We start from the raw sequence: 24,909 nt of genomic DNA on the forward strand, positions 1-24,909 counted from the left end.
GCTGAGCAAACCCACTGCAAACTGGAGACTGTCCACGTTTACAACATTCCTTGCCGAGAGTAGCCCCCCTTTCTCCGGAAAAGTGCCGTGCATCTCGCATACGGGTTTAGAAGCGAGTGAATGCCCGCGTTGTGAATGAGCGAGTGACCCAAGACTTTGCAAGCTTATACATTACTAATATAAATTGCTTAATTATTTTGATCGCAAAACGTTTTTGTAAGAATAATTCTAATTCATTATGTATACACGCTGTCTTTTACTTTTACTGCTGAAGACGTGCTCGTACGTTGGATGTAATCCCACGATTGGGGATGTAGTCGTGGACAGATATTCGATACCAAAACTTTGTCCAAGAGAAGTAAAAAGTGGGGACCATGTTCGTTATCACTACAATGTAACATTCCAAGATGGAAAAACATTCGATTCAAGGTAAGATCTTAATATAAAAATGATTTTTAATATCTCGCGAAGAAAGTTGTGGAGGTCCGTTAGTTCGTCTGTGAAAGTCTGTGTTTGCTGTTGTAGCCTTTAGGCAAATTATGCTGCAATCCTGCACATTTATAAAACAATTAGGATGTATCCGTCTCTGCCAGTGTCCTTAATATAGCAAAGACATTCCATGCTAAATACATTTTATTGCATAGGCAGGACAGGCTTTGTAGAGTGGTACGCATCACGGCCATCTTTTGAATATGTTATGAACAAAAAAACTAGAACATAAAAAAACTACGCATATACCATTTGTTTGAACTAACATATTTTTTCAAAAAAATACACGATGTATATTTAAATGCATGAACATCAAATAAATGCCAAGTAGCTTTTAATGCATATTCTCCATTCTTTCCCATTCGTGTCCCGGCCTGCTTAGTTATGAAAGAGGAGCGGCGTCGGTAGGACAGACAGGCCAAGGACGGCTCATCGCTGGAATCGACAAAGGGATCCAGGGCATGTGCGTCAACGAGAGGAGAAAAGTCACCGTGCCCCCTCACCTGGCTTATGGCAGCCTTGGGGCAGGTACTCCCATATAGACTATTATTAACGCTGTTCTTCGAATCTTGAACGCTGATTGGCTGATTTTTTGGGGTATATGTACGCAATAAGACAGAAGAGGGCGTGCTTCACAACATTGCGAATTGCTGAATGGTTGATAGCCAATAATGAGATAGTATACCACAGGTATGACATCACATACCACAACCATCTGCCAATCAAACCACCTGTATAGCATGGGTATGCCATTACATAATATCACTTCTAACTGCTATAATTACGCCGGTTTATGAACGTATTAATGCATCTCACTGGTTTGTGATAGATTTTCAACATACCACATCTGATTGCGCTGTGTCCAGGTACTCTGTGATGTGTCTTAAGGACAGCTGTTAACCATAGTATATTGGCCATATTCCACAAACCCTTGTGCCTTATTGTCTACTTATACCACATCTATCAGCCAATCAGCATTTAAGAATCAAACCACCCGGTTTACAAGTAAGCAGTAAGACACAAGAGGGTGTCAGTGGGGGTGCAATGTATTGCCAAAAAATCATGGCTAAGAGCTATTCGTTGGCACGATGCATTACAGAGTGCCTTGACACAATTCTTGGCCGTGGTATATTGGCAATATATCACTAACCACTTATTGCTGTTATAAACTTGTTACCAATGCAATTAAAGCAGTAAAAAATGTTATATATACCACGGCTATCAGCTAAATAGCATTTAGGATTTCCCAGTGCGCTGTGATATTTGCAATATACCACACTCCCACTACGTTATTGCTTAAATAGTCTTATTAAGTATTGAAATATAGGAAGATGTATCAGTTGTTAAGATTATATATTGTATAGGGTATATAGGGTTATAGTGCAAGTAATATTATATTCACAGGTAGTCTTCCACAGGGCTTTTATATTTAGGCACAATAAAATAAAAAAAGACCAGTCAAAATGAACTTTATTTTTAAGACATATTTAAAAAGTTAATTAGATAGTTTCACTTATCTAGTTGTATATTTGAATGTATTATTGTACTTCTAAACTGACCGTTACTCCTGCCAGGTGATGTGGTCCCTCCCGACACCACTCTGGTGTTTGACCTGATGCTGTTGGACATGTGGAACATGGCCGACCTGGTCGTGACTGAAACCCTCAGCACTCCCCTGGACTGCAAACGGTCGGTGAAGCGCACAGACTTCGTGCGATACCATTTCAATGGTACCCTCCTGGATGGGACACCCTTTGACTCAAGGTGAGTCCACTCCTGGACAGAAAGTGAGAGAGTGAAGGTCAGCGTGGACAGAGATGAGAAGGGGACTCAGTAGTAGTGTTTCCGAATTATTTCACAATATTTTTCTTTTATGAACAAAATATAGTGAAATCAGCGTGACAGTTTGGACATTAGCAACTCATAACTCTTCCATAAACCAAACATAAAACATGATGATGAAAAAGTTGACATATCAGTTTTACTCCAACATATAGCAAATTCACAAATGTACTTAGCCGTTATGATAGCATAAAACATCCTGTGTCAGCCTGTGATTGTTGATAATGGTGAAATTAAGAAAATAAGAACTTGCTTTGTTTCATATTCTTGATTCCCTTCATGTTTTGTGTGGCTATATTAGACAGTGCTACATTTTTCTACTATTGTAAGTTACTGAAACTCAGAATGAAATCTCAATGCCGAAACTAACCACACTCTCATCAAAGCCATCTTACAACAAACAACTAAATCAGTGGTTCCCAACTTTTTTCAATTGATGAAACCCAACTGAATGTTGCTCTATATGGAGTACCCCAAATTACCCTCTCGTGTGCATTTCTACCCCAAGTACAGTAGATAGACCCGGTACCCCTACAGGTCCTAAGGCCCATGGTTGGGAAGCACTGGACTAAATGTACACCAGTGATTTGTTGAAGCTGTTCAAATAGTTAACATCATGATGAGGAATGGTTCAGAATCTCACACAACCCTTGAGTCAATTAAACCCCCGTCCAAATGACAGCCTACTCTGTGTGTGTGTGTGTGTGTGTGTGTGTCTGTACTGTGTTTTCCAGGTGTGTGTGATGAGGAGGAGCAGGATGTGTGTGTGTTTGACTTTGCGCTTGTATGCGCCCCACATAGCTACAACAAGGGACAGACCCACGACAGCCTGGTGGGGGAGGGCTGGTTGATCAAAGGCATGGACGAAGGCCTCCTGGGCATGTGCGTGGGGGAGACCAGGCACATTATTATTCCACCCTTCCTGGCGTATGGACAGAAAGGATCTGGTGAGTAAAAGCACCAAAGGAGGGGATAGCGGTAGACTACAGAGGTGGGTTGTTCATCTTTATTACCCGATCGTCAACAGTCCCCGTCTGCATCTAAAATCGTATACTATACAGCAATACATTGTAATTAATTGGCAGTATTTAATACGATATTGACCCAAACCTTGGACACTTGTATCGGAGAAAATGATCAATTAATAGGAGGAAACAAATAACTGTAAAGCCCTGGCATCTGTCTGTCTGTCATCAGGATCGATTGCTCTGCAAATGGGTTAGGGTTAGACAATCAAGCCGACACCTCTCTGCCCAACTAACTGACTGTCTCCATCTCCTTCAGGTAAAGAGATCCCACCCCATGCCACCCTCGTGTTTGACGTCCTCCTGGTAGACCTACACAACCCCAAGGATGACATCACCGTTGACAACCAGGTGGTGCCCGAGTCGTGCCCGCGCAAGTCGGTGGCCGGGGACTACATTCGCTACCACTACAACGGCACCTTCCTCAACGGTCTCACCTTTGACACCAGGTCAGGCGCTAGAACAAACGTGTTGGACGGGCATTTGATTTCTATGGGCAAGCACCTTTATCCTACTTACCAGTGTAGAATAGTAGCTTCTGCACGAGGGACGGAAAGCAAAAAAGGTTTAGCAAGCATGGCTATATAATGGCAAAATACTGAAATCAATCAAATTCGAAAAACCTAGTAACTGCAGTAGTTACACATTCTTTGTATAGCTTAGTGATCACATCACTTAATAAAGCAGATTTTCGAATGCATTTGCAGATGAAAGCACGAGAGCTACATCCCCAATAGTAATTAGTTAACTACAGTATTGGGAAACATCTTACCCAAACTATTTTTGTGGGGGCAAAGCATTCTCACTCCGGGGGTCAATGCCCCCCTAATGCCTCCCGTGGCGCCTGGCCTGCACCAGATGTGTCGGACACGTCTTGCCGCCTGTCACGCCTGAACCCCTCCCACCTCTTTCCACAGCTACCAGCGGAACAACACGTACAACACCTACATTGGCATGGGCTACGTGATCGAGGGCATGGACAAGGGCCTGCAGGGCGTCTGCATCGGGGAGAGGAGGAGGGTCATCCTGCCCCCACACATGGCCTACGGAGAGCAGGGAGCAGGTGAGGCTGGTAGCTTGGCAGATTCCAGGGCGTCTTCCACCATTACCTATAGTAGGTATGGCAGTTAGGTTCTTTGCCAGTTACGGGTCAGGTGGTATGAACTGTCATGAGGGGAAGGTGCTTGTATGTTATTACGCAGCTGTAGTTTGAGTGACTGCCCGAGGCGTAGTTTGATGCCTCCGTCTTGCCGAGCCAGGTAAGGATATCCCCGGCTCGGCCGTGCTGGTCTTCGACATCCATGTCGTCGACTTCCACAACCCCAAGGACACTGTGGAGATCCAGGTGACCCACAAGCCTGAGGTGTGCAACGTGACCAGCGATGTGGACGACCTGATCCACTACCACTACAACTGCTCTCTGCTGGACGGCACCCGCCTTTTCTCCTCGTGAGTACTTAGCCCACAGCCGTGTTCGTTAGGTGCTAAATTGCAGGCAACAGATTTGGAGTGGGGAGTGCCGGTCCAACAAGAAGCACCGTTTTTTTTTGGGACACATTTGCTCTGTTCCCTGTAGGACACAACGTTCTTGTGGCCCCTTTAGTACTGACCATCAGATTAATTTGTCGTTTTCTTAATGTAATGAGGTACTTTCTTCAAGCCGACCTGTTATGAAAAAGAAGTGCTAATGAGAGACTGAGAGGTACAAGATGCTCCACGTTTGGCCTCACCTGTTGATTGGTGTTCCACAGGAGCGACGACGACAACCTGCAGGACACTGTGCTGGGGGCGGACAAAGTGATTGACGGCCTGGATGAGAGCCTGAGGGGCATGTGTGTGGGCGAGAGGAGGACGGTCATCGTCCCCCCCCACCTGGGTCACGGAGAAAAAGGAGGTGAGAGAGGGACCATTGGCACGTGGCCCCAGGGAAGCAGAGGACTCCAGTGCAAAACAAAACACTCAACAACAGGACGCAACATCTGGAGCACAATAACACACCTACCTGCCTTATATAAGACATGCATTATTATATTCATACAAGGAAAACACAGGGGGGGCATACCAGGGTTATTATTTGTATATACAGAAATGTAAACCAATGGTAAAATCATATGCACATCAAAAGCATTTAAAATGCAGCATTTACCATGAACTGGGAAACCAGAGGAGTCTCATTGAAATGGTTGGACTAGAAATAATTAACACACACATATTGGGGTTGATAATGTGCCATTCAATCTGGACTGGACCTAATTAACATACACATACTGGGGTTGATAATGTGCCATTCAATCTGGACTGGAACTAATTAACATACTGGGGTTGATAATGCGCCATTCAATCTGGACTCGGACTAATGAACACACATACTGGGGTGGATAATGTGCCATTCAATCTGGACTGGAACTAATTAACATACATATAGCGGGGTTGTTAATGCGCCATTCAATCTGGACTGGAAGTAATGAACACACACATACTGGGGTTGATAATGTGCCATTCAATCTGGACTGGAACTAATTAACATACACATAGCGGGGTTGATAATATGCCATTCAATCTGGACTGGGACTAATTAAAACAAACATACTGGGGTTGATAATGCACCACTCAATCTGGACTGGGACTAATTAACATACACATAGAGGGGTTGATAATGCGCCATTCAATCTGGACTGGGACTAATTAACACAAACATACTGGGGTTGATAATGCGCCATTCAATCTGGACTGGGACTAATTAACACACACATACTGGGGTTGATAATGCGCCATTCAATCTGGACTGGGCCTTTACCATTAGAACAGACAGGTAACTGTTACTTATAGGGCTGTGATAAGGTATTTCCCTGGTACGCATACATTTATGGCTCTTTCACACTCACTTCCTCTCCCTGTCCTCCAGCCACTGGTGTGCCTGGCAGTGCCGTGCTTCGCTTTGAGCTGGAGCTGGTAGACCTGCAGAAGGGTGTCCCTGAGGGGTACCTGTTCGTATGGGTGGAAGATGCCCCGCTGGAGCTTTTCCAAGCACTGGACGTAAACAAAAACGGGGAGGTTCCTATCGAGGAGGTGAGTCACTTAACAGAACAGACTCGTAGAAAACTGATAGATCAAACACACTGACGATATGGGTGGATTTTAAGTGAAGACGCCTTTGTTAAAGTCACATTCAGTTTTCCCATCCGAATTCAATTACATTTATTGGAATTTCTCCTGGCAGCTGCCTGCTCTGGGCCAATGGTTAAGTCCACAATGTAGTGACGGTCCCAAGTGAATTTATCAACCAGGAATTAGCTGTACATAAAAAAAAAATAAAAAAAATATATATATATTTTGAGGACAATTGTTTTGGGAACATCATATGTAGAAACTGCTTCTGCAATGGTTCCCTGTCATCTGTTGCGATTTGCCCAAAATATGTTCACCCCTGAAGCCTCGCTCCATTCCCCTCTGTCTGTCCAGTTTGGAGCATTCATCATGCTGCAGGTTGCAGAAGGTAAAGGACGCATGAAGCCAGGGATGGACCCGGAAGAGATCATTGCCGACATGTTCAGGAACCAGGACCGCAACAAGGATGGGGTCATAGTTGCAGAGGAGCTCAAATTGAAGGTGGAGGAGGACAAGGAGAGAATGCACGAAGAGTTGTGATGAGGGGAGAACACTCATATCGTGGTGTAGAGAATCACTTCTCCACAGAACGGACCAGATTCAGACTTAACACGTTCAAACCAAACTGGAGTCAACAAAACGCAGATTTAGGTCTGTTCTTTTTAAGCGTTACTCCATGTTACGGCAAGTTGTTTAAATTCTGATTCTGGCCCAAACTGATCATCAACTGAGCATAGTGACTTATCTACAAAAAGAATTGACCAGGTATTGAGGCAAAGGAAAGTTTGTAGATCAGTCAGTCTGCAGTCAAACACGGGCATGAGCACAAATTATAGCCCACTTCCAATCATCCACCTTCTTGCAGAGGTGTGCACTCATTCCCTCCCCAAGCTTTTTGGAGTTTTAATACAAAGCATTGGATCGAGGTGAAGTGCATGTTTCAGTGACAAGGGTAGAACTAACAGAATATTCTCGAGAATGGGACCACAGCCTCTCTCTCAGGGATGGACCACACACACTTAGTCAGGAGGTATTTTATGCATTGACATTTTGTTTAATCCAGTGATACCTTTACAGGTGTCTGCCATATTAGATGGTTGGTAAATAGATTCAAATGATTGATGCGTCGTTATCCAAATAAAACCTAGCAGCAAAATGTGATACCTGTTCTTTTTGCATTTCACCGTTCATTTATTCCATAAGGAATTTTAGAGTCACTTATAAGGTCTGTGGTTTGTTAAGGCTTTGTCTGGCTCTGCTTTTAGATAACTGTGTATATCTTGACAGGACAAGGAGACGTTTGTCAACATATTTGCTTCAGTTAGCATTACAAAACAATATATATTTGCTTATATTTAGCCAATATTGATAAAAGTCAAAATGTCCTATATATATTTAAACAGTTATCAAAATGGCATGTAAGCCTGAGGTGGTGTGACCCTCAGTTGGTGTAAGCCTGAGGTTGTGTAAGCCTCCTCAAAACCTTTTTTAGCATGGATCTACAAATCCCCTGTGGAAGAAATGAATGGTGTAAGAACACACAAAACACTTTTCCAGTTGTGCCCTGAGGTTTTTATGGGGTTAATGACTCATACTACTTCAGTCAATCATCTTACAGCATAAAGTAGTTGTGTTTGCATGATTTGGTCATGATTGATTGGTATTTAAAAGAAAGTATTGCTTTGACAAATCAACCTACCAAACCAGCACCTTATGTCTCTCATTTGACATTCACAACAAATAAAACAATTTTTACAAATACAGTTGTCATTTTTTTTCAGATGTGATAACGTTTTGTCAGAGACTAATCAACTTTTCAACATGCATGCATGGATACCACTGACAAATTACAAATAGGTGGCAATATTGGAAAGTTATTATCGGTGCAGTCTAATGAAAAATCCAGAAACAGAAAATAAATGACAGTTCTGTTCATATTCAGCAGACAGTGGTCTTGACATTTGTTGCCACTGACAATGTGTTCTCAATGGCTTCCTTGGTTAAAGGAAAAACAGTTCAATATGAGGATATTTTTTTTTGAGGATATAGTAAAATGTTACCTTGTATAGACAATTAGTTTAAAAGTAACAACGTACAGACAATACCTAGATTAAAAAGAAATGCAAAAAAGAGTGGTAAAAAGGGCATTTCACCCAAATTTTATGACATCTAGACAAACTATCCCTATAATTGCAATGCCACGCTTTACCAACAGCAAAAGCACTTGCAACTGAAAATATTCGACTGAACTCCCACGGGGTGACCCTGAGAGGTCACCATTTTCTTTGTAACAGTACTTGTTCAACTAAATAAATAAAACACGTAAAAGACTACATTTGGTCAAATGTACACAGAGCAGCAGTCACATCATGTGACACAAAATGGAGGTTTGGAAGGTAGACGCACACAAATCAATATCTTTAGCGTAAGACTAGTTTTCGTGTTTGCGGTGAATTAACTGTAAACGGTGCGTAAGTCAGCTCAGCCAAAATGCCCCACGACTCTTCAGTACCATGATGGAACTAGGGCAGTGTTTCTCAACCCTGCTGCTGGGCGCCCACCTGCCCTGCTTGTTTTAGATTTCTCCCTAATTCAAATGATCAGCTTCTTTTCAAGTCCTTCATGAGCTACATCAGGTATGTTAGGGCAGGGACAGATCTAAATTATGCAGGGCAGGGGGGCGTCCAGGAGCAGGTTTGAGAAACACAGGTCTAGGCCTCTTAACTTAAACAATTCTAACTCAGCCACTTCTCTAAATGAAAACTGGAGTCTTTATCTGTGATGAACGGCAGTTCAACCATCAGATTCGTTTGGGCTCTTTTTGGGTGAATACACAAATAGGGTAAATAGGTCCAGACACTGGATTAACATATTCAAGAGGCTTCACTAGACTGGATTTTCTAGCACCGACCCCGCCTGTAAAACAAGGGGGTTGCATTAAAAGGTAAACTCCAGTAACCATGACTTTGCCACGAGCAGCACCGCAGATTGAGATAATTGAGTTGCACGATATGCTGCCTCATATCCCCCCGTGCTTAATACTTGTAGAAAACAGACCCGCTGTGTTTGTGAATCTACCGGTCATTTCTCTTAGTCTACCGTGACCTATTTCTGAGGTATATGTGGGTTGTTGTTGTGCTATACAGCATGCAGCTTCGTAAAGGTCAACGTGAGGTCATCTTCCTCTCCATGTGCTGGTGATCACCATTCAGCCGTCATGACGTTTTGACTGGCTGGCTCCAGTAAAAACCAGCAACGACCTGACTCGAGGTTAAATCGCTTGGGTTCGCGTTCATTTGGCCGGCGCTGGGGCAATGTAGTTGAGGATGGCGTTGGGGACGTCCATGGTCTCGTCCTTCACCAGGACAATGTCGTAGGAGTTGATGTAAGACTCTCTCCTCTCCCCCACCTGGACAAACAGGTCAGCTAGTCAGCAACAGCAGGGTTAGGAACACAGGCCAGCCGCAGTCACAGAATGATGAACGATGTCATGAATTCTAGTAAAAAGATGTATACAGTACCAGTTTGGACACACCTACTCATTCAATTGTATTGCTTTTATTTTACTATTTTCCCCAGAGTAGAATAATAGTGAAGACATCCAAATTATGAAATAAGCCAATCAGTTGTGTTGTGAAAAGGTTGGGTGGGTATACAGAAGACCATCATTATGTCAGTACTGTTATAATCCTTATTATAGCAAGAACAGCTCAAATAAGCACAGAGAAACAACAGTCCATCATGACCTTAACAATCAAGAGCCGTGTAAAGACAGGCTCACAACTCCCCCAACCCCCGTGACCGCACATCTATGGGACGGATGCAGCAGCTTCGGTATATGAGGCCATTTACCACGGGCATGACATCACAGCACTTTTTACCACTAAAATTCCACTGGCAATCCGTTTATAATCGCAGTAAGGCATCATGGGGGTTTGTGGTATATTGCGAATATACCACAGCTGTGCACTGGGTCCAGGCGCTCCGCAGCGTGTCGTGCATAAGAACAGTTCTTAGCCATGGTTTACTGGTCATATACCACACACCCTTTTGCCTTTATGCTTAAGTTTCCCCACCTGGTCGTTGAGGAAGCCGACGGTGAGGGTGTGCTGAGTGTGGGCCAGCCCATCGGCCATGGTGAGGTCTCCTAGAGAGTCCCCCAGCAGCAGGACGTTAGGCCGCTCCCTTAGCTTCCTGAAGTGGGCCGCGTGGAGCAGTGCGCCCTCCCGCTTGTTGAACGTGTGAATCAGCGGGCCTTTGAATGCCTGCAGTTCACCCTGGAGGAGGACAGGGCGCGTGCAAGAGGTAAAGATGTCGATGGGATTGAAAGAAGATTGTTTTGGCCAAAACAATTGATTAAACCAAACCTCGATTGCTGTCCCTCGCTACCAACCAAACTGCAACGTTGTTAGGTGTCTTTGTCTAGAGATATACAGGTGCATCTCAAAAGAATTCTCAACCCTTATTACGGAATAAAATTAATTTATTCCATAATTCAAATCAAGATGTGACAATTTCATATATTCTAGATTCCTCACACATAGTGAAACATTTCAAGCTTTTTTGGTTTCAATCTTGATGATTATGGCTTCCAGCTCATGGAAATAAAAAAATCCAGTATCTCAAAATATTAGAATACAAAAATGTATAAATATAGAAATGTCAGCTATTTAACTCAAAACACATGGAAAGGTTTCCTAAGAATTTTAATATAGGTACTCAATACTTTTGCTCCTTTTGCATGAATTACTGCATCGATGCGGCATGGCATGGAGGCCATCAGCCTGTGGCACTGCTGAGGTGTTACAAAAGCCCAGGTTGCTTTGATTGGGTCCTTCAGCTCATTTGGGTCTCGTGTATCTCATTTTCCTCTTGACTATACACCACAGATTCTCTATGGGGTTCAGGTCAGGCGAGTTGTCTGGCCAATCAAGCACAGTAATACCACGGGCAGGAAACCAGTTACCAGTCGTTTTGGCACAGTGGGTAACGCCATAAAGCTTGTCAGCAGATGGAAGCATGAAGTGCTCTAAAATCTCCTGGTAGACGGCTGCATTGACTTTGGACTTGACACAGCACTTCAAGCCACTTGGATTCTTAGCCTCTCCACTCTTCCTCCAGCCTCTGGGAGCTTGATTTCCAAATGAAATGCAAAATGTACTGTCATCTGAAAAGAGGACTTAGGACCACTGAGCAACGGTCCAGAACTTTTTCCCCTTCGCCCAGGTAAGACGCTTGAAGTTCTCTCTGGTTCAGGAGTGGCTTGACACTAGGAATGTGACACTTGTAGCCCATTTCCTGGACACATCTGTGCATGGTGGCTCTTGATGCACTGACTCCAGCCTCAATCCACTCCTTGTGAAGCTCCCCCAAGTTCTTGAATCGGCTTTGCTTGACAATGCTCTCAAGACTGTCCTCCCTGTTGATTGTGCACCTTTTGCTACCACACTTTTCCCTTCCAGTCAACTTTCCAAGAATCTGCTTTGATACAGCAATGCGAACAGCCAACCCTTCTGTGGCTTACACTCCTCGTGGAAGGTGTCAATGAGTGTCTTCTGGACAAATGGCAAGTCAGCAGTTTTCCCCATGAGTGTGGTTGTGTGTACAGAACCAGACAGAGATTAAAGGCTCAGGTAGTTAATTAGCTGATTAGAGAACTTCTCAGGTTGACATTTTTGTCTTGTACATTTTTTATTCTCATATTTAGAGTTACTAGATTTTAGATTTCCATGATCATCAAGATTGAAACAAAAAAGGCTTAAAATGTTTCACTTTATGTGTAATGAATCTAAAATATTCGAAAGTGTCACTTTTTGATTTGAATTACGGAAAAAAATTAACTTTTCCACGATATTTAAATGTTATAAGATGCACCTGTATTGGCACACCATGCAAAAACACATAACTGACTGGATGATGAACAGGTTTTGAAGAGTCCTATTCAACCAAGCAGTAAAGACACGCACGCTCTGGTCAAAGTCCATGTAGTTGGAGATGACGTGGATGTTGGGGTGGAAGACGTGGTTCTGTCTGATCACCTCTTCCAGGATATCCCCCACACCAGCGGAGAAGATCAGCAGAGGAACCTGCTGCTGCTGGAGATGGTCGAAGAACACCCTGTAGCCTTCCCTACAAATAGGCAGACAGGGGTAGAGGTCAACCTCAACATTTCATTCTCCTCTTCATCAATATCGCTTTTTCTATTCTCATAATGACAAAGAGTGTTTCCATGAATATTTGCCATAAAAACAAAACACAAACATGTTAGATCCAGACATCAACAAAACCCTAATTGGAATCTGATGTTAATCCTCAAAGTAGTAAACTATCCCTATTTATACTGAGCACTGTGTGAAGTTGTGTGAAGTAGGGTGAAGTTGTCTCTTGACGATGCTCCAAGGATCAGTTTGTCCTTTCCCCTAGTTTATGGTTAGGATTGGGAGGAACTGATCCAAGATCTGTACCAAGAGGAGCGTGAGGTGTTCGGACCTGAGCATGGCACTGGACTGCTCCACTGCCAGAGCCAGCAGGTCCTTCCGGATCTTCTGTTGGATAAGCAGCTCGTGGACACTGGTCCACCTGAAATGAAAAGCACAGAACAGTGTGGCCTGACAGTTAGTACACGAAAACAAAATAAAACCCTCAAATAAAGAATCCAAAAATAAATCAAAATACTGAGCAAAGAATAACCAATTAACAGTGCCGTGGACATGTTGGTGAAATACATGTTTAGGTGAACCCTGACGGACTGGGTCAGTTAGTAGAGCATGGGGTGTGCAATGCCAGGGTTATGTTTCGATTCCCACAACGGACCACCGTGAAAAACTATGGAAATGTACACACTCGCTACTGTTAGGTCGCACAGGACAATAATATTTGGCAAATTGGTACAATTCTCCAAGTTCAAATGTGTAGCATGAGGTGGGCAGTGCCAGCCTGCCACCCACCTACCACTCCACCATGTGAGGAAGCTTCTCTTCGACAGTGCAAGCTGCATCGATCTCAATGGGGTAGTAGATGTTCAGCAACTCCCTAATCTACACAGAAGGGAGGAAACATGAAAGAGATACCATAAATTGTTCATACATGATACGACTGCTTTTTTCTACTGTCAAATCAGTTCCTCCCTGGTTCTGTGACATCACTCACCCTCTTCTTACAGGCATCATTAATAAGTAGGTCATTATCCAGAATATCTAAAACAGTGGAAAGAAGATAATAAGGGCCAACATTTTATTATCCTGAAGATAACACATTTTATAACCCCTTTTTAAAATAATCCAGTGTAGTTCTCCATTATGACACAGAGTCGCTTGTTAATTAACACAACGCGGAAATGTACATTTTCCATTGGACAAATTCAGGACATTACCTCGTTTTCCTTTTTTTGCCTAATAAACTGGGGACAGGCTTACTCACTGTGAGTAGTGGGGCACCGCGTCCCATTGTAGGCAAATCTGCTGAGGGTCATGTCAAAGTCCGAGATCACCTGTAGATACGAGGCATGGCTTAAAAGGGACTCCGCCCCACTCAGCATATTCACACACCACAAATTAAACATTTCTGAAAAATACCGCACACCAGTCATGGATAGTGCTACATTTCTACTCATGACCATAAATCCTCTTGTAGGGTGCTTTTCTTTTGACTAGGTCCAGATGACTTTAGGTTCTGTGTTGTGTTTATCTGGCCAGTGGTCGCTGTACCTGGAGGGCGTCAGGCCCGGCTCTGTGCATGGCCTGGATAGTCGTCTCCACTCTGCTGCGGTCCCTCATCAGCACAGAGGCCTTGGCCAGCTCTGGGATCTGAGGAACAAGGAGCGGACAGAGTTATGGATGACATTACACAGTTTATGGGGGGTCTGATAGAGGGACACAAGTTAATTCTGTGGATGGTCTTATGATCAAGCTCAAAGGCCCAGTTTATACTTCAATAGTATATTGGGTCAATAGTGCATAATACAGTATTTCATTGTAATAATATTGCACTCAAATTAATCAACTACATTTGTTTGCATCAAACAAACCCCTGCAAGCAATGGTTTTACTCCTGTCTGGGGGTGGTTATGGGGGTTGACTAATGGGTGGAATGGGGGAGATATGTAACCTGAAAATGAGGCCTGTATGTTTGTGTGCCAAATTGCTATACAACCTTCCTGAAAACACTGTGGCTTCTTTTGTGTTTTCAGGAGGGTTCTGTTTTAAGATGCAATCCCTACCACCAAGTTAAAACCATTCTGATAGTGTTGAATTAATTGCTTTGACTGACCAGTCTACTTCAGAGCTGGCTTAAGTAGCAAAAAGTACTACAATAAAAGTACAAAATATGTTTCATCCACACCCTGTTTGCAGTTATGTACCTATTATAGACATGTTCTGGACCATTACATGAATCCCTAAATACGGTACATTCTAATTGAGTTGGACATTTGTATGGGAATTCAGTTTAGATTCATTGTCAATCACAGATGACGCCAAGCAAGGAGACAGATCGAAAGACATGCACACATATTTTGTTTAATTAATTGTACTATGTATGGGTTATCAGCAGAAGATGACAGAAGAACAGAGAGAGGTCTGACCTCAGACTTTGTCAGCTGGTGCCAGATTGCAAGGGCACTCCGCACCGGCACATATATCCAGGGGATGTGGTAAACCTGGAAATATCAGGAATACAGGTAAGAGGTCATTCATTTCCAGGTAGGGAATCAATGTCTGGCTTATTCAATTTTGCTGTCCCTTACCTACAGTACTGTAATAAATGAAAAATGATTGGACCTGTATATATAGACTGTACTAACCATTAAGATAGTCTTAGCTATAATCTGCATTTATTGAGCTACAATGTTTCACCTCCTTTCTTAGTAAAACTGGCAATATACCGTTGTGCATATCATTCTAATTCAAACAATAAAATAAGGTACTGAATATAGATAACCATTATCATAGCAAAATGTCTTCGACTAGCTTGCTTCCATTCTACACACACTTCCATACTGTAAGTACATCTCCTAAAAAAACGTTAAAATTAAAGCGTATTAGCAGTCATTCGTGCAATATTCCTGGCTGTGCATAGAAATAAAGTATAACAATCGAGCGAGCTGACCAAGCCAACGATGAAGGAACACTCACCATTTTGTACTAGAGAGTACTGTACGGTACATTAGCTGGTCAGCTAACTAGACAAACTTTAGTGCAGTAATCCATTAGACATAGCTGAACTTTTACACCATATTCGATGTGAAAATGTTTATTTCCATTCTAATAAAGGCTAGCTTCAGCGCTAAAAAGATAAATAACACTGAGATAGCGATGGCTGGCTAGCAAGCCAGATTGCTAGTTTTGTTTACATGTCAAAATCGTGTTGCACCTGCAGTCATCCCACTGAAATAGACAAACGTAACTAACATCCGTTCCGTTTTTTTGTTCCTCGATCTACGGTTATACGTTGACTGCATCCCTGTAGTGTGGACTGCATCCCTGTAGTGTGGACTGTATCCCTGTAGTGTGGACTGCATCCCTGTAGTGTGGACTGCATCCCTGTAGTGTGGACTGTATCCCTGTAGTGTGGACTGTATCCCTGTAGTGTGGACTGTATCCCTGTAGTGTGGACTGTATCCCTGTAGTGTGGACTGCATCCCTGTAGTGTGGACTGCATCCCTGTAGTGTGGACTGCATCCCTGTAGTGTGGACTGCATCCCTGTAGTGTGGACTGCATCCCTGTAGTGTGGACTGCATCCCTGTAGTGTGGACTGCATCCCTGTAGTGTGGACTGCCTCCCTGTAGTGTGGACTGCATCCCTGTAGTGTGGACTGCATCCCTGTAGTGTGGACTGCATCCCTGTAGTGTGGACTGCATCCCTGTAGTGTGGACTGCATCCCTGTAGTGTGGACTGCATCCCTGTAGTGTGGACTGTATCCCTGTAGTGTGGACTGTATCCCTGTAGTGTGGACTGTATCCCTGTAGTGTGGACTGCATCCCTGTAGTGTGGACTGCATCCCTGTAGTGTGGACTGCATCCCTGTAGTGTGGACTGCATCCCTGTAGTGTGGACTGCATCCCTGTAGTGTGGACTGCATCCCTGAAAAAAAGTTTTGTATTGACTTCAATCCTTGTTTAATATTTGCATATATTCCTGAGGAGGAAGTCAAAGATGGCAATTTCTTGAAATGCCTATTTAGGTAGCAACCAAGTGAGTGAGTGTCAAATGCTGAACAAAACCCACTAGGGGCTAGAAATTTAGTTACTTTTGTTTCAATAAGAACAAACAAAAGTATTAGTATTGCAAACAAAATAATTAATATTGGAAGTAAAACATCAACTAAAAAGTATTGAGATCAAAAACATATATTTTGCAAATAAAATATTTTGAAATGCGAAAACAAATTAATTGAAAATGAATGCAAATAATTATTTGAGAGGGGATAATTTTTCTTGATCACACGATTGCATTAAAACGATTATGTCTTTGGCTGCATTTTATAATCCATTTCCCTAAGCATAGCCATCTTCAACATACCAAAAAAAAACACTAAACTTCTCTTTCTTGCAAAGGGTTTGGTCTTACACCAAACTACCCTATGTCACTAACTAGGCCTGGCGCCACGGAGTGGGGAAGGGGTGGTTGGGCAAAAAGATCCCGGGGCCCCCTCGGTTTTGTTTCCTCATATACACAGCGGATGGTATTTGAAATAGAGTCCATGGCACTAGATTTCGTGTGTTATGTTATGTTAGGTTACATTACAATGCGCCACCACAAGGACTGTTGCAGCTGTGTATGTCTCTACACTGGTTATACACCATCCCTTTGCACACAGTAGGTTTAACATTTTCTATCCAAGACTGCACATTGGACAAGATGCTCATCTTAAAATTACTGCGTGTAATGAGTGGAAACATTCTCTGATTGTAGACTTTTCCAATAATATTATAATAAACAGATAATACAACTACAAACACATTTAATTACAAACCCCATTCCAAAAAAGTTGGGACACTGTACAACTTGTGAGTAAAAAAGGAATGGAATAATTTACAAATCTCATAAACTTATATTTAATTCACAATAGAATATAGATAACATATCGAATGTTGAAAGTGAGACATTTTGTAATGTCATGCCAAATATTGGCTAATTTTGGATTTCATGAGAGCTACACATTCCAAAAAGGTTGGGACAGGTAGCAATAAGAGGCCGGAAAAGTTTAATGTTCAGATAAGGAACAGCTGGAGGACCAATTTGCAACTTATTATGTCAATTGGCAACATGATTGGGTATAAAAAGAGCCTCTCAGAGTGTCAGTGATGGGCAGAGGATCACCAATTCCCCCAATGCTGCGGCGAAAAATAGTGGAGCAATATCAGAAAGGAGTTTCTCAGAGAAAAATTGCAAAGAGTTTGAAGTTATCATCATCTACCGTGCATAATATCATCCAAAGATTCAGAGAATCTGGAACAATCTCTGTGCGTAAGGGTCAAGACCGGAAAATCATACTGGATGCCCGTGATCTTCGGGCCCTCAGACGGCACTGCATCACATACAGGAATGATACTGTAATGGAAATCACAACACGGGCTCAGGAATACTTCCAGAAAACATTGTCGGTGAACACAATCCACCGTGCCATTTGCCGTTGCCGGCTAAAACTCTATTGGTCAAAAAAGAAGCCGTATCTAAACAGGATCCAGAAGCGCAGGCGTTTTCTCTGGGCCAAGGATCATTTAAAATGGACCGTGGCAAAGTGGAAAAGTTTTCTGTGATCAGACTAATCAAAATTTGAAGAAAACTGGGAAAAAAAATTGAAAACTGGGACGCCATGTCACCCGGACTAAAGAGGACAAGGACAACCCAAGTTGTTATCAACGCTCAGTTCAGAAGCCTGCATCTCTGATGGTATGGGGTTGCATGAGTGCGTGTGGCATGGGCAGCCTACACATCTGGAAAGGCACCATCAATGCTGACAGTTATATCCAAGTTCTAGAACAACATATGCTCCCATCCAGACGTCGTCTCTTTCAGGGAAGACCTTGCATTTTCCAACATGACAATGCCAGACCACATACTGCATCAATTACAATGTCATGGCTGCATAGAAGAAGGATCCGGGTACTGAAATGGCCAGCCTGCAGTCCAGATCTTTCACCCTTAGAAAACATTTGGCGCATCATAAAGAGGAAGGCCTAAGACAGTTGAGCAACTAGAAGCCTGTATTAGACAAGAATGGGACAACATTCCTATTCATAAACTTGAGCAACTTGTCTCCTCAGTCCCCTGACGTCGGCAGTCTGTTATAAAAAGAGGGGATGCCACACAGTGGTAAACATGGCCTTGTCCCAACTTTGATGCCATGAAATTTTAAATCAACTTATTTTTCCCTTAAAGTGATGCATTTTCTCAATTTAAACATTTGATATGTCATCTATGTTGTATTCTGAATAAAATATTCTGCATCATTGCATTCTGTTTTTATTCACAATTGTACAGTGTCCCAACCTTTTTGGAATCGGGTTTGTATATATGTAAATATAATTAAATATATACATATATTTGTATATGGAATATATATACATACATAAACACATGTATCCTATAAGACTATAATTTAAAATCAATGACATCAAGACGGAAACTTATTGTAAAAATATAAGTTGACGAATAAAACAAAAAAAATACCTTTAAACCTTAATTAACCACTTCATCCCTTTCTGATGTATTCAATGATTCATTTGTTGTGGTTACTACATCTTGGGAGTGCAGAAAATCTATTACAAAATACCAAGAGCATTTTTGTCTGAGGTAAGAGACAAATAGGATGTAAAATTGGATGAAAGCTACTGGGAGCCCAAGTATCATTAACCTGTTTTTAAATGTTATGTTATAATTGCCAAGTGCATCAAAGGAGGACATGTCGAACATCTTTGAACATCACTAGTAAGACTGGGCAGAGAGAACTGAAGTAAACCAGAATCAGAATCAGCTTTATTCGTCAGGCATGTGTACACATATGAGGAATTTGACTTATACAGGCTCATGATGTGCTTACTCATAGAAAAAGTAAACAAAGGACACTCAACAAGAGTCACCGACTGCAATATACAGTACACATGAATACACATAATAAACCAAAACAATAACATAGTAAGATTGATGAGACAATAGTACAATGAGCAGGGTATAAAGTGTACTGGAATTATTATTTACATAATGGCGGTGGATGTGATCTATATATATATATATATATATATAGGGTACTGGAGCAGAGTGCAAACGATGCTGGAATGAAAATATAAGTACTTTTTGTGCAGGTGTAATGTACATGAGGTAGGTGGATATGATATATGCAGTATGTATACAGTATGAACAGCACTGAATTAAAAAGTATTAGACAGGTGGATGTTAGGGTCAGAGTTACTGGGTTGTTATACAGGGATTGTGCCTGGCACTAAGTATCTGAAGTTGACTGTTCATCAGAGTGATGGCCTGTGGGTAGAAACTGTTACTGTGTCTATTCGTTTTGGCATACAGTGCTCTGTAGCACCTACTAGAGGGGAGGGGCTGGAACAGGTTGTATCTAGGTTGTGATGGATTTCCAGTGATGTCATCTAAGGTAGGCCATCAGTGCCTGGGGCTTTGTAATCTTCAGATGTATCATTGTCTAAGTGGATTGGATAGACCAAGTTTCAACAAAAGGTAATTGACAGCAATGGGATTCGAACCCACACCCCCGAGCCTTAATTCAGCAACTTATGTTGGGTTTCCACTGGTGCCAAACACTTGTGTTTTACCTCTTTTTGAGTCATGCACTGCTCATATTCGTTAACGTGATTGTGCTCCAAGTATGGAAACAGATTTTTGGTATTACCTTTGGTCGCTGAAACTATTTTTCTGTGTTAACATTTGACTTCATTTTGTTAGTTGTCGTCTTTACTGAAGCCAAAATGTGTCCAAACGACGGACACTGCGTTTTTATTTGGTACTCAGTTGCTCAATTGCCTCGCCGTTTGAGTTCTCCTCCATGTTCTTCTTCTCTTAACTTAATGGCTGATCGCATCCATTGAAGGTGCATATACCGCCACGTACCATACCGGAGTGTGAGGGCGCTCATGGCCTGCTTTCCTATATCCTCCCCCTCAGACCTGTAGCCCTGAGAAATCGACATACAGCCTCAGTTACCATCCCCTTCCCTTCCCGCCCCCCAGCAACCCCTATGCACCCCACTCCCCCTCCTACCCCCCAACATCACCCCGACATTCCACCCCCCCAACCTTCTCACACAACCTTTCCCTCTCATCATCATCATCATCCTGCTCACAATACAACAACAAATGTTCAACTGTTTCCTCCACCAGACACCCATCACACAGATCTCATGCTTACCTATCACCTTCAATGATGAGTTCAGTCCTGTATGCCCTAACGTCAGTCTACACCACATCACCTCTTCTCTCCTACATCCCATAGTCCCTGTCTATACCCTCACCGCCCACTGCATCCCATAATACCCTCTCCCATTCCTGCTACCATCCCACTTTTTCTGCCAACATTCACATCCCAGCCCCTTTATCAACATTTTAATTTATCCCCATCCTAACAGGACCTGCACACCCACCCATTTCTCTCACTCCTAACCAACCTATCAGCCACTTCATTACCCTCCACACCAACAGGAGGCGAGACCCAGCAGAACCGAACCACCACACCCATTCTCTCTAATCCCAACAACAACTCCATCATCTCCACCAACAACTCACCTCCATCTGACTTTCCAGTCTGTATGCTGCTTAACACAGCTGCTGAGTCAGGACACACCACCACTCTCAACGGTCTCACCTCCTCCACCCCCCTCAACCCAAGAATCATCGCCACCATAACCAAATGCAGCACTGTGTTCCCCACCGCAGTTACAGCACTTATCCCCTTCACACTTGCGATACTCATGCGGACCCCCGCATCTTGCACACCTACCTTTCCCTCTACACACAGCTGCTACATGTCCCATACGCTGACACTGGAAACACAGCTGCTACATGTCCCATATGCTGACACTGGAAACACAGCTGCTACATGTCCCATACGCTGACACTGGAAACACAGCTGCTACATGTCCCATACGCTGAAACTGGAAACACAGCTGCTACATGTCCCATACACTGACACTGGAAACACAGCTGCTACATGTCCCACACGCTGACACTGGAAACACAGCTGCTACATGTCCCATACGCTGACACTGGAAACACAGCTGCTACATGTCCCATACACTGACACTGGAAACAGCTGCTACATGTCCCATACGCTGAAACTAGAAACAGCTCCTACATGTCCCATACGCTGACACTGGAAACACAGCTGCTACATGTCCCATATGCTGACACTGGAAACACAGCTGCTACATGTCCCATACGCTGAAACTGGAAACAGCTGCCTCATGTCCCATACGCTGACACTGGAAACACAGCTGCTACATGTCCCATACGCTGACACTGGAAACACCTGCTACATGTCCCATACGTTGAAACTGGAAACACAGCTGCTACATGTCCCATACGCTGACACTGGAAACAGCTGCTACTTCTCTTCTGTTCATCCGCCTCGCATCCCACCACTATACCTCCCGACACCACACTCTGAAGTTATTCCATTGTCAGTTCTTCAGGCACTCCCGTAATCACCCCTCTCTTTTTCCCTGTTCTTCCCGGCACCTGACACTTCACTCGTCCACCATATAACCCATCCATACTCAACAATCCATCCCTTTGCGCTTCGTCAGCCACAACAATAAGAACCTTACCAAAACTTAAACACCTTTCATCAAACACCCGCCCAACCTCTGCCTTAATCGCTTTGGTCAAAGTTACAGGGTTCATCATTTTTCCGGTCGGTTCTGTAAACACTACCACCACTTTTTACCCCCCTTCCACATATCCCTTTTCTCCAATCCACATCAGTGATGTTCACTCCACTCCCGTCTGAAATCCCCGCTATGCCGGCCCCATTCACGGTACAGCTGTTCTATTCGTGTCCAGTGAGTCAACCTCACTCAAAACAGTTGACTTTGTGTCTAAAAAACGCCATCTCTCAATTCTCCAGTTGAGTTCTGATGACGTCCTCCCTGCTAGCAGCCGATCACAATGTTTATTGACCAAGCAGTCGCGTAAAGACAAAAGCTGTTTAAATGATAGACGAATCAAAACTCAATATGTCAGCATGTCCAGCCCCTTCATTATCTCAGCCAATGGAAGGAAAAGCCGTGAATATACCACAGGATAAACAAAGGCTTTAGTTTTACATTTTATTCGCATTGACACTTTGTATAGCAGATTGTTATTAAGTCACATTAAAGTTCATATCTTCAAGAAGGCATTTCTGCAAAAAAAACAAAATGTCCCAGAACGTGTTTTTCTTCATACAAAAGGCTTTCCTGAAAACGAATGAAATATCACAATTTATGAACATTGAAACAATTTCCATATTGTTTCTTTAATGGGGACGATAATTGTTCACAAAAACATGGGTAGTGGACAGAAAAAGCAACACAATTTCTTGCCTGAAAATAAAAAGGGTGATTGCAATCTAAGTCCATTATAAAAAGAATAGTTACCGACTTTTAAGAAGCTTTCTCTTCAAGGGAAGTGAGCTGTGAGTCCACTTGCCTGGGCCAGTCAGACACCCAGAACTTGGTTATTTATATTTTGTGTTGCATCGGCCCCTATTACCAAGAGACGCTTGGTGAGAGACAAAAACTTGGATTGTCATACTCAGGGATTTTTCTACTATGGACACTTGGGCAGTAGTGATGAGCACAACTAAGCAAAATATTTTTACAAAAAAACACTGTCTGCATTTTAGTTTTGTGAATATTTAATAATAGTATGCTAGACAATAGGTTCCAAATTTTCCTGTGAAACCATTTGAATTATAATAGTATAATTCTTCACCATGAATGAAGATAGGGTGGAGGTGCTGGAGGTAGAGCAGGCTGAGGGACGGCCACCAGGAGCTGGAAGACTGAACAGCCCAGAGAGCAGTGAGACGGACTGAACCAATAGAGAGACAGACTGAACCAACATAGAGAGACAGAGTGGCCCAGAGAGCAGTGAGACAGACTGAACCAAAAGACAGACAGACTGAACCAATAAGAGACAGAGTGGCCCAGAGAGCAGTGAGACATACTGAACCAATAGAGACAGAGAGGCTTAGAGAGTAATGAGACAGACTGAATCAATAGAGAGACAGATTGAATCAACAGAGAGACATAGTGGCCCAGAGAGCAGTAAGACGGACCAAACTAACAGAGACAGAGTGACAGAGTGGCCCAGAGAGCAGTGAAAAATTGCCAGTGGGACGAGACAATTTAATTATATTTGAGGAAATATTTACTTTAAATAAGTGAAATAGTCTGCCAATGGAACAGGCAAATTACGAGGGTTTTCAAGGTATAATCTAGCATGTTTAGAAAAATATACATTAATTTAGGGTTTTTAACCTGAAAATAAGATAAATATACTAGATAATCCATATATTTTTTGCAGTGTGACTGAACCAACAGAGAACAGTGTTTTGATTTAGAGATAATAGGTTTTGATTTAGAGATTATAGCAGAAGTGGAAATTGCACAAGGGATATGGGGCATAGGCAGCAGTTCCCATCACATCTAGAGGCCCCACAAGAGGATCCACGTTCCACCACATGGTCATGGTTCGGTTCGGACAATTTTGGTACAGTGTAAAAAGACATGCCAAACAAAACATTTATTTTATTTTTTTATTATGATGTTATGAACTTTTCCCATTGTCAATGTAGTTAAGCTGCAATAGGTAGGGGTTTTGCTGTAAAAAAAACTATTTTGCAATGACTGACCAATCAGAAAGTGGTTCCACACCAATGCCTGATTGAGAATGAGGTTCCTGATTAATAATTTAAAAATAATTATAATCTGTTCCAAAATAGCACTAACTCAGAGTTTAATGTTATTGTTAGCCTTGATAACGTTAGCTTATGGTTCTTGTTTGCTTGCTATAGAGAACTAGTCCAAGTCTTCTTTTGATTCTTTGCAGTTTTTGTAGTGTATGCTGTAGCAGACAAGGGAGGAATTGGCAGTTTGTCATCCTGGTCTCTAGCTCCCATTCTTGTTTCTTACAGTAAGCGAACTTCAATCCCGTACTTATTAGGGATGGGCACGTAGTCGAATATTCGAATACCCGAAATGCATTTAGTATTCGAATACTTGTGTGTATTCAATCAACCCCCATTTTTTTTTTACATATATGTATTTTTTTGGTTGAAATACATTTATTTGAATATTATTTATCCAAATACTTTCAAAATTCAAATCAAAATTTTTTACATTTGAAAATATACCATGACAATTAAAAAAGTATAAAGTTTTAAGTCATTTTTATAACATGCGCTCCTTCACGTGTTTGTTGTTTACGTTCCTCATTCAA

The 24,909-nt window shown here is 42.5% G+C and overlaps 2 protein-coding genes across 3 annotated transcripts; one reads left to right on the forward strand and one right to left on the reverse strand.

Annotated features, from left to right (window-relative positions):
• The first annotated feature begins 68 nt into the window (after positions 1 to 68).
• fkbp10b (FKBP prolyl isomerase 10b) lies at positions 69 to 8,217 on the forward strand. The gene is made up of 10 exons (XM_010904439.3): positions 69 to 429; positions 872 to 1,017; positions 2,064 to 2,253; positions 3,133 to 3,278; positions 3,616 to 3,805; positions 4,274 to 4,419; positions 4,616 to 4,805; positions 5,108 to 5,250; positions 6,262 to 6,425; positions 6,819 to 8,217. The coding sequence occupies exons 1-10, from the start codon at positions 239 to 241 to the stop codon at positions 7,002 to 7,004; spliced, it is 1,692 nt and encodes a 563-aa protein (XP_010902741.1). The 5' UTR covers positions 69 to 238; the 3' UTR covers positions 7,005 to 8,217.
• On the reverse strand, positions 8,211 to 15,902 carry LOC105030513 (7-methylguanosine phosphate-specific 5'-nucleotidase). 2 transcript variants are annotated; one of them, XM_010904421.4, is made up of 10 exons: positions 15,596 to 15,902; positions 15,046 to 15,120; positions 14,171 to 14,269; positions 13,884 to 13,953; positions 13,614 to 13,660; positions 13,416 to 13,501; positions 12,954 to 13,043; positions 12,503 to 12,593; positions 10,541 to 10,741; positions 8,211 to 9,873 (listed from the first exon to the last, which is right to left on the reverse strand). In XM_010904421.4, exons 1-10 carry the CDS (start codon positions 15,596 to 15,598, stop codon positions 9,757 to 9,759), a joined length of 879 nt encoding a protein of 292 aa, XP_010902723.2. In that variant the 5' UTR covers positions 15,599 to 15,902; the 3' UTR covers positions 8,211 to 9,756. The 2 variants fall into 2 exon arrangements, with proteins under 2 accessions (XP_010902723.2, XP_010902714.2); XM_010904412.4 differs by having other exon boundaries at positions 12,431 to 12,593; positions 15,596 to 15,901.
• Between the last annotated feature and the right edge of the window lie 9,007 nt (positions 15,903 to 24,909).

Source organism: Esox lucius, chromosome 5, assembly GCF_011004845.1.
Source record: "Esox lucius isolate fEsoLuc1 chromosome 5, fEsoLuc1.pri, whole genome shotgun sequence".
In the NCBI taxonomy this organism is placed as follows: domain Eukaryota; kingdom Metazoa; phylum Chordata; class Actinopteri; order Esociformes; family Esocidae; genus Esox; species Esox lucius.

Excerpts from the sequence above, each read along its gene's own strand:
- fkbp10b (XM_010904439.3), top strand. The coding sequence starts at position 239 with ATGTATACACGCTGTCTTTTACTTTTACTGCTGAAGACGTGCTCGTAC. Across the intron at positions 1,018-2,063 it reads TTATGGCAGCCTTGGGGCAG|GTGATGTGGTCCCTCCCGAC; the intron begins GTACTCCCATAT and ends TACTCCTGCCAG. Across the intron at positions 3,279-3,615 it reads GTATGGACAGAAAGGATCTG|GTAAAGAGATCCCACCCCAT; the intron begins GTGAGTAAAAGC and ends CATCTCCTTCAG.
- LOC105030513 (XM_010904412.4), bottom strand. Across the intron at positions 13,954-14,170 it reads CCGGGCCTGACGCCCTCCAG|GTGATCTCGGACTTTGACAT; the intron begins GTACAGCGACCA and ends TCGTATCTACAG. Across the intron at positions 13,661-13,883 it reads GCGGTGCCCCACTACTCACA|ATATTCTGGATAATGACCTA; the intron begins GTGAGTAAGCCT and ends CCACTGTTTTAG.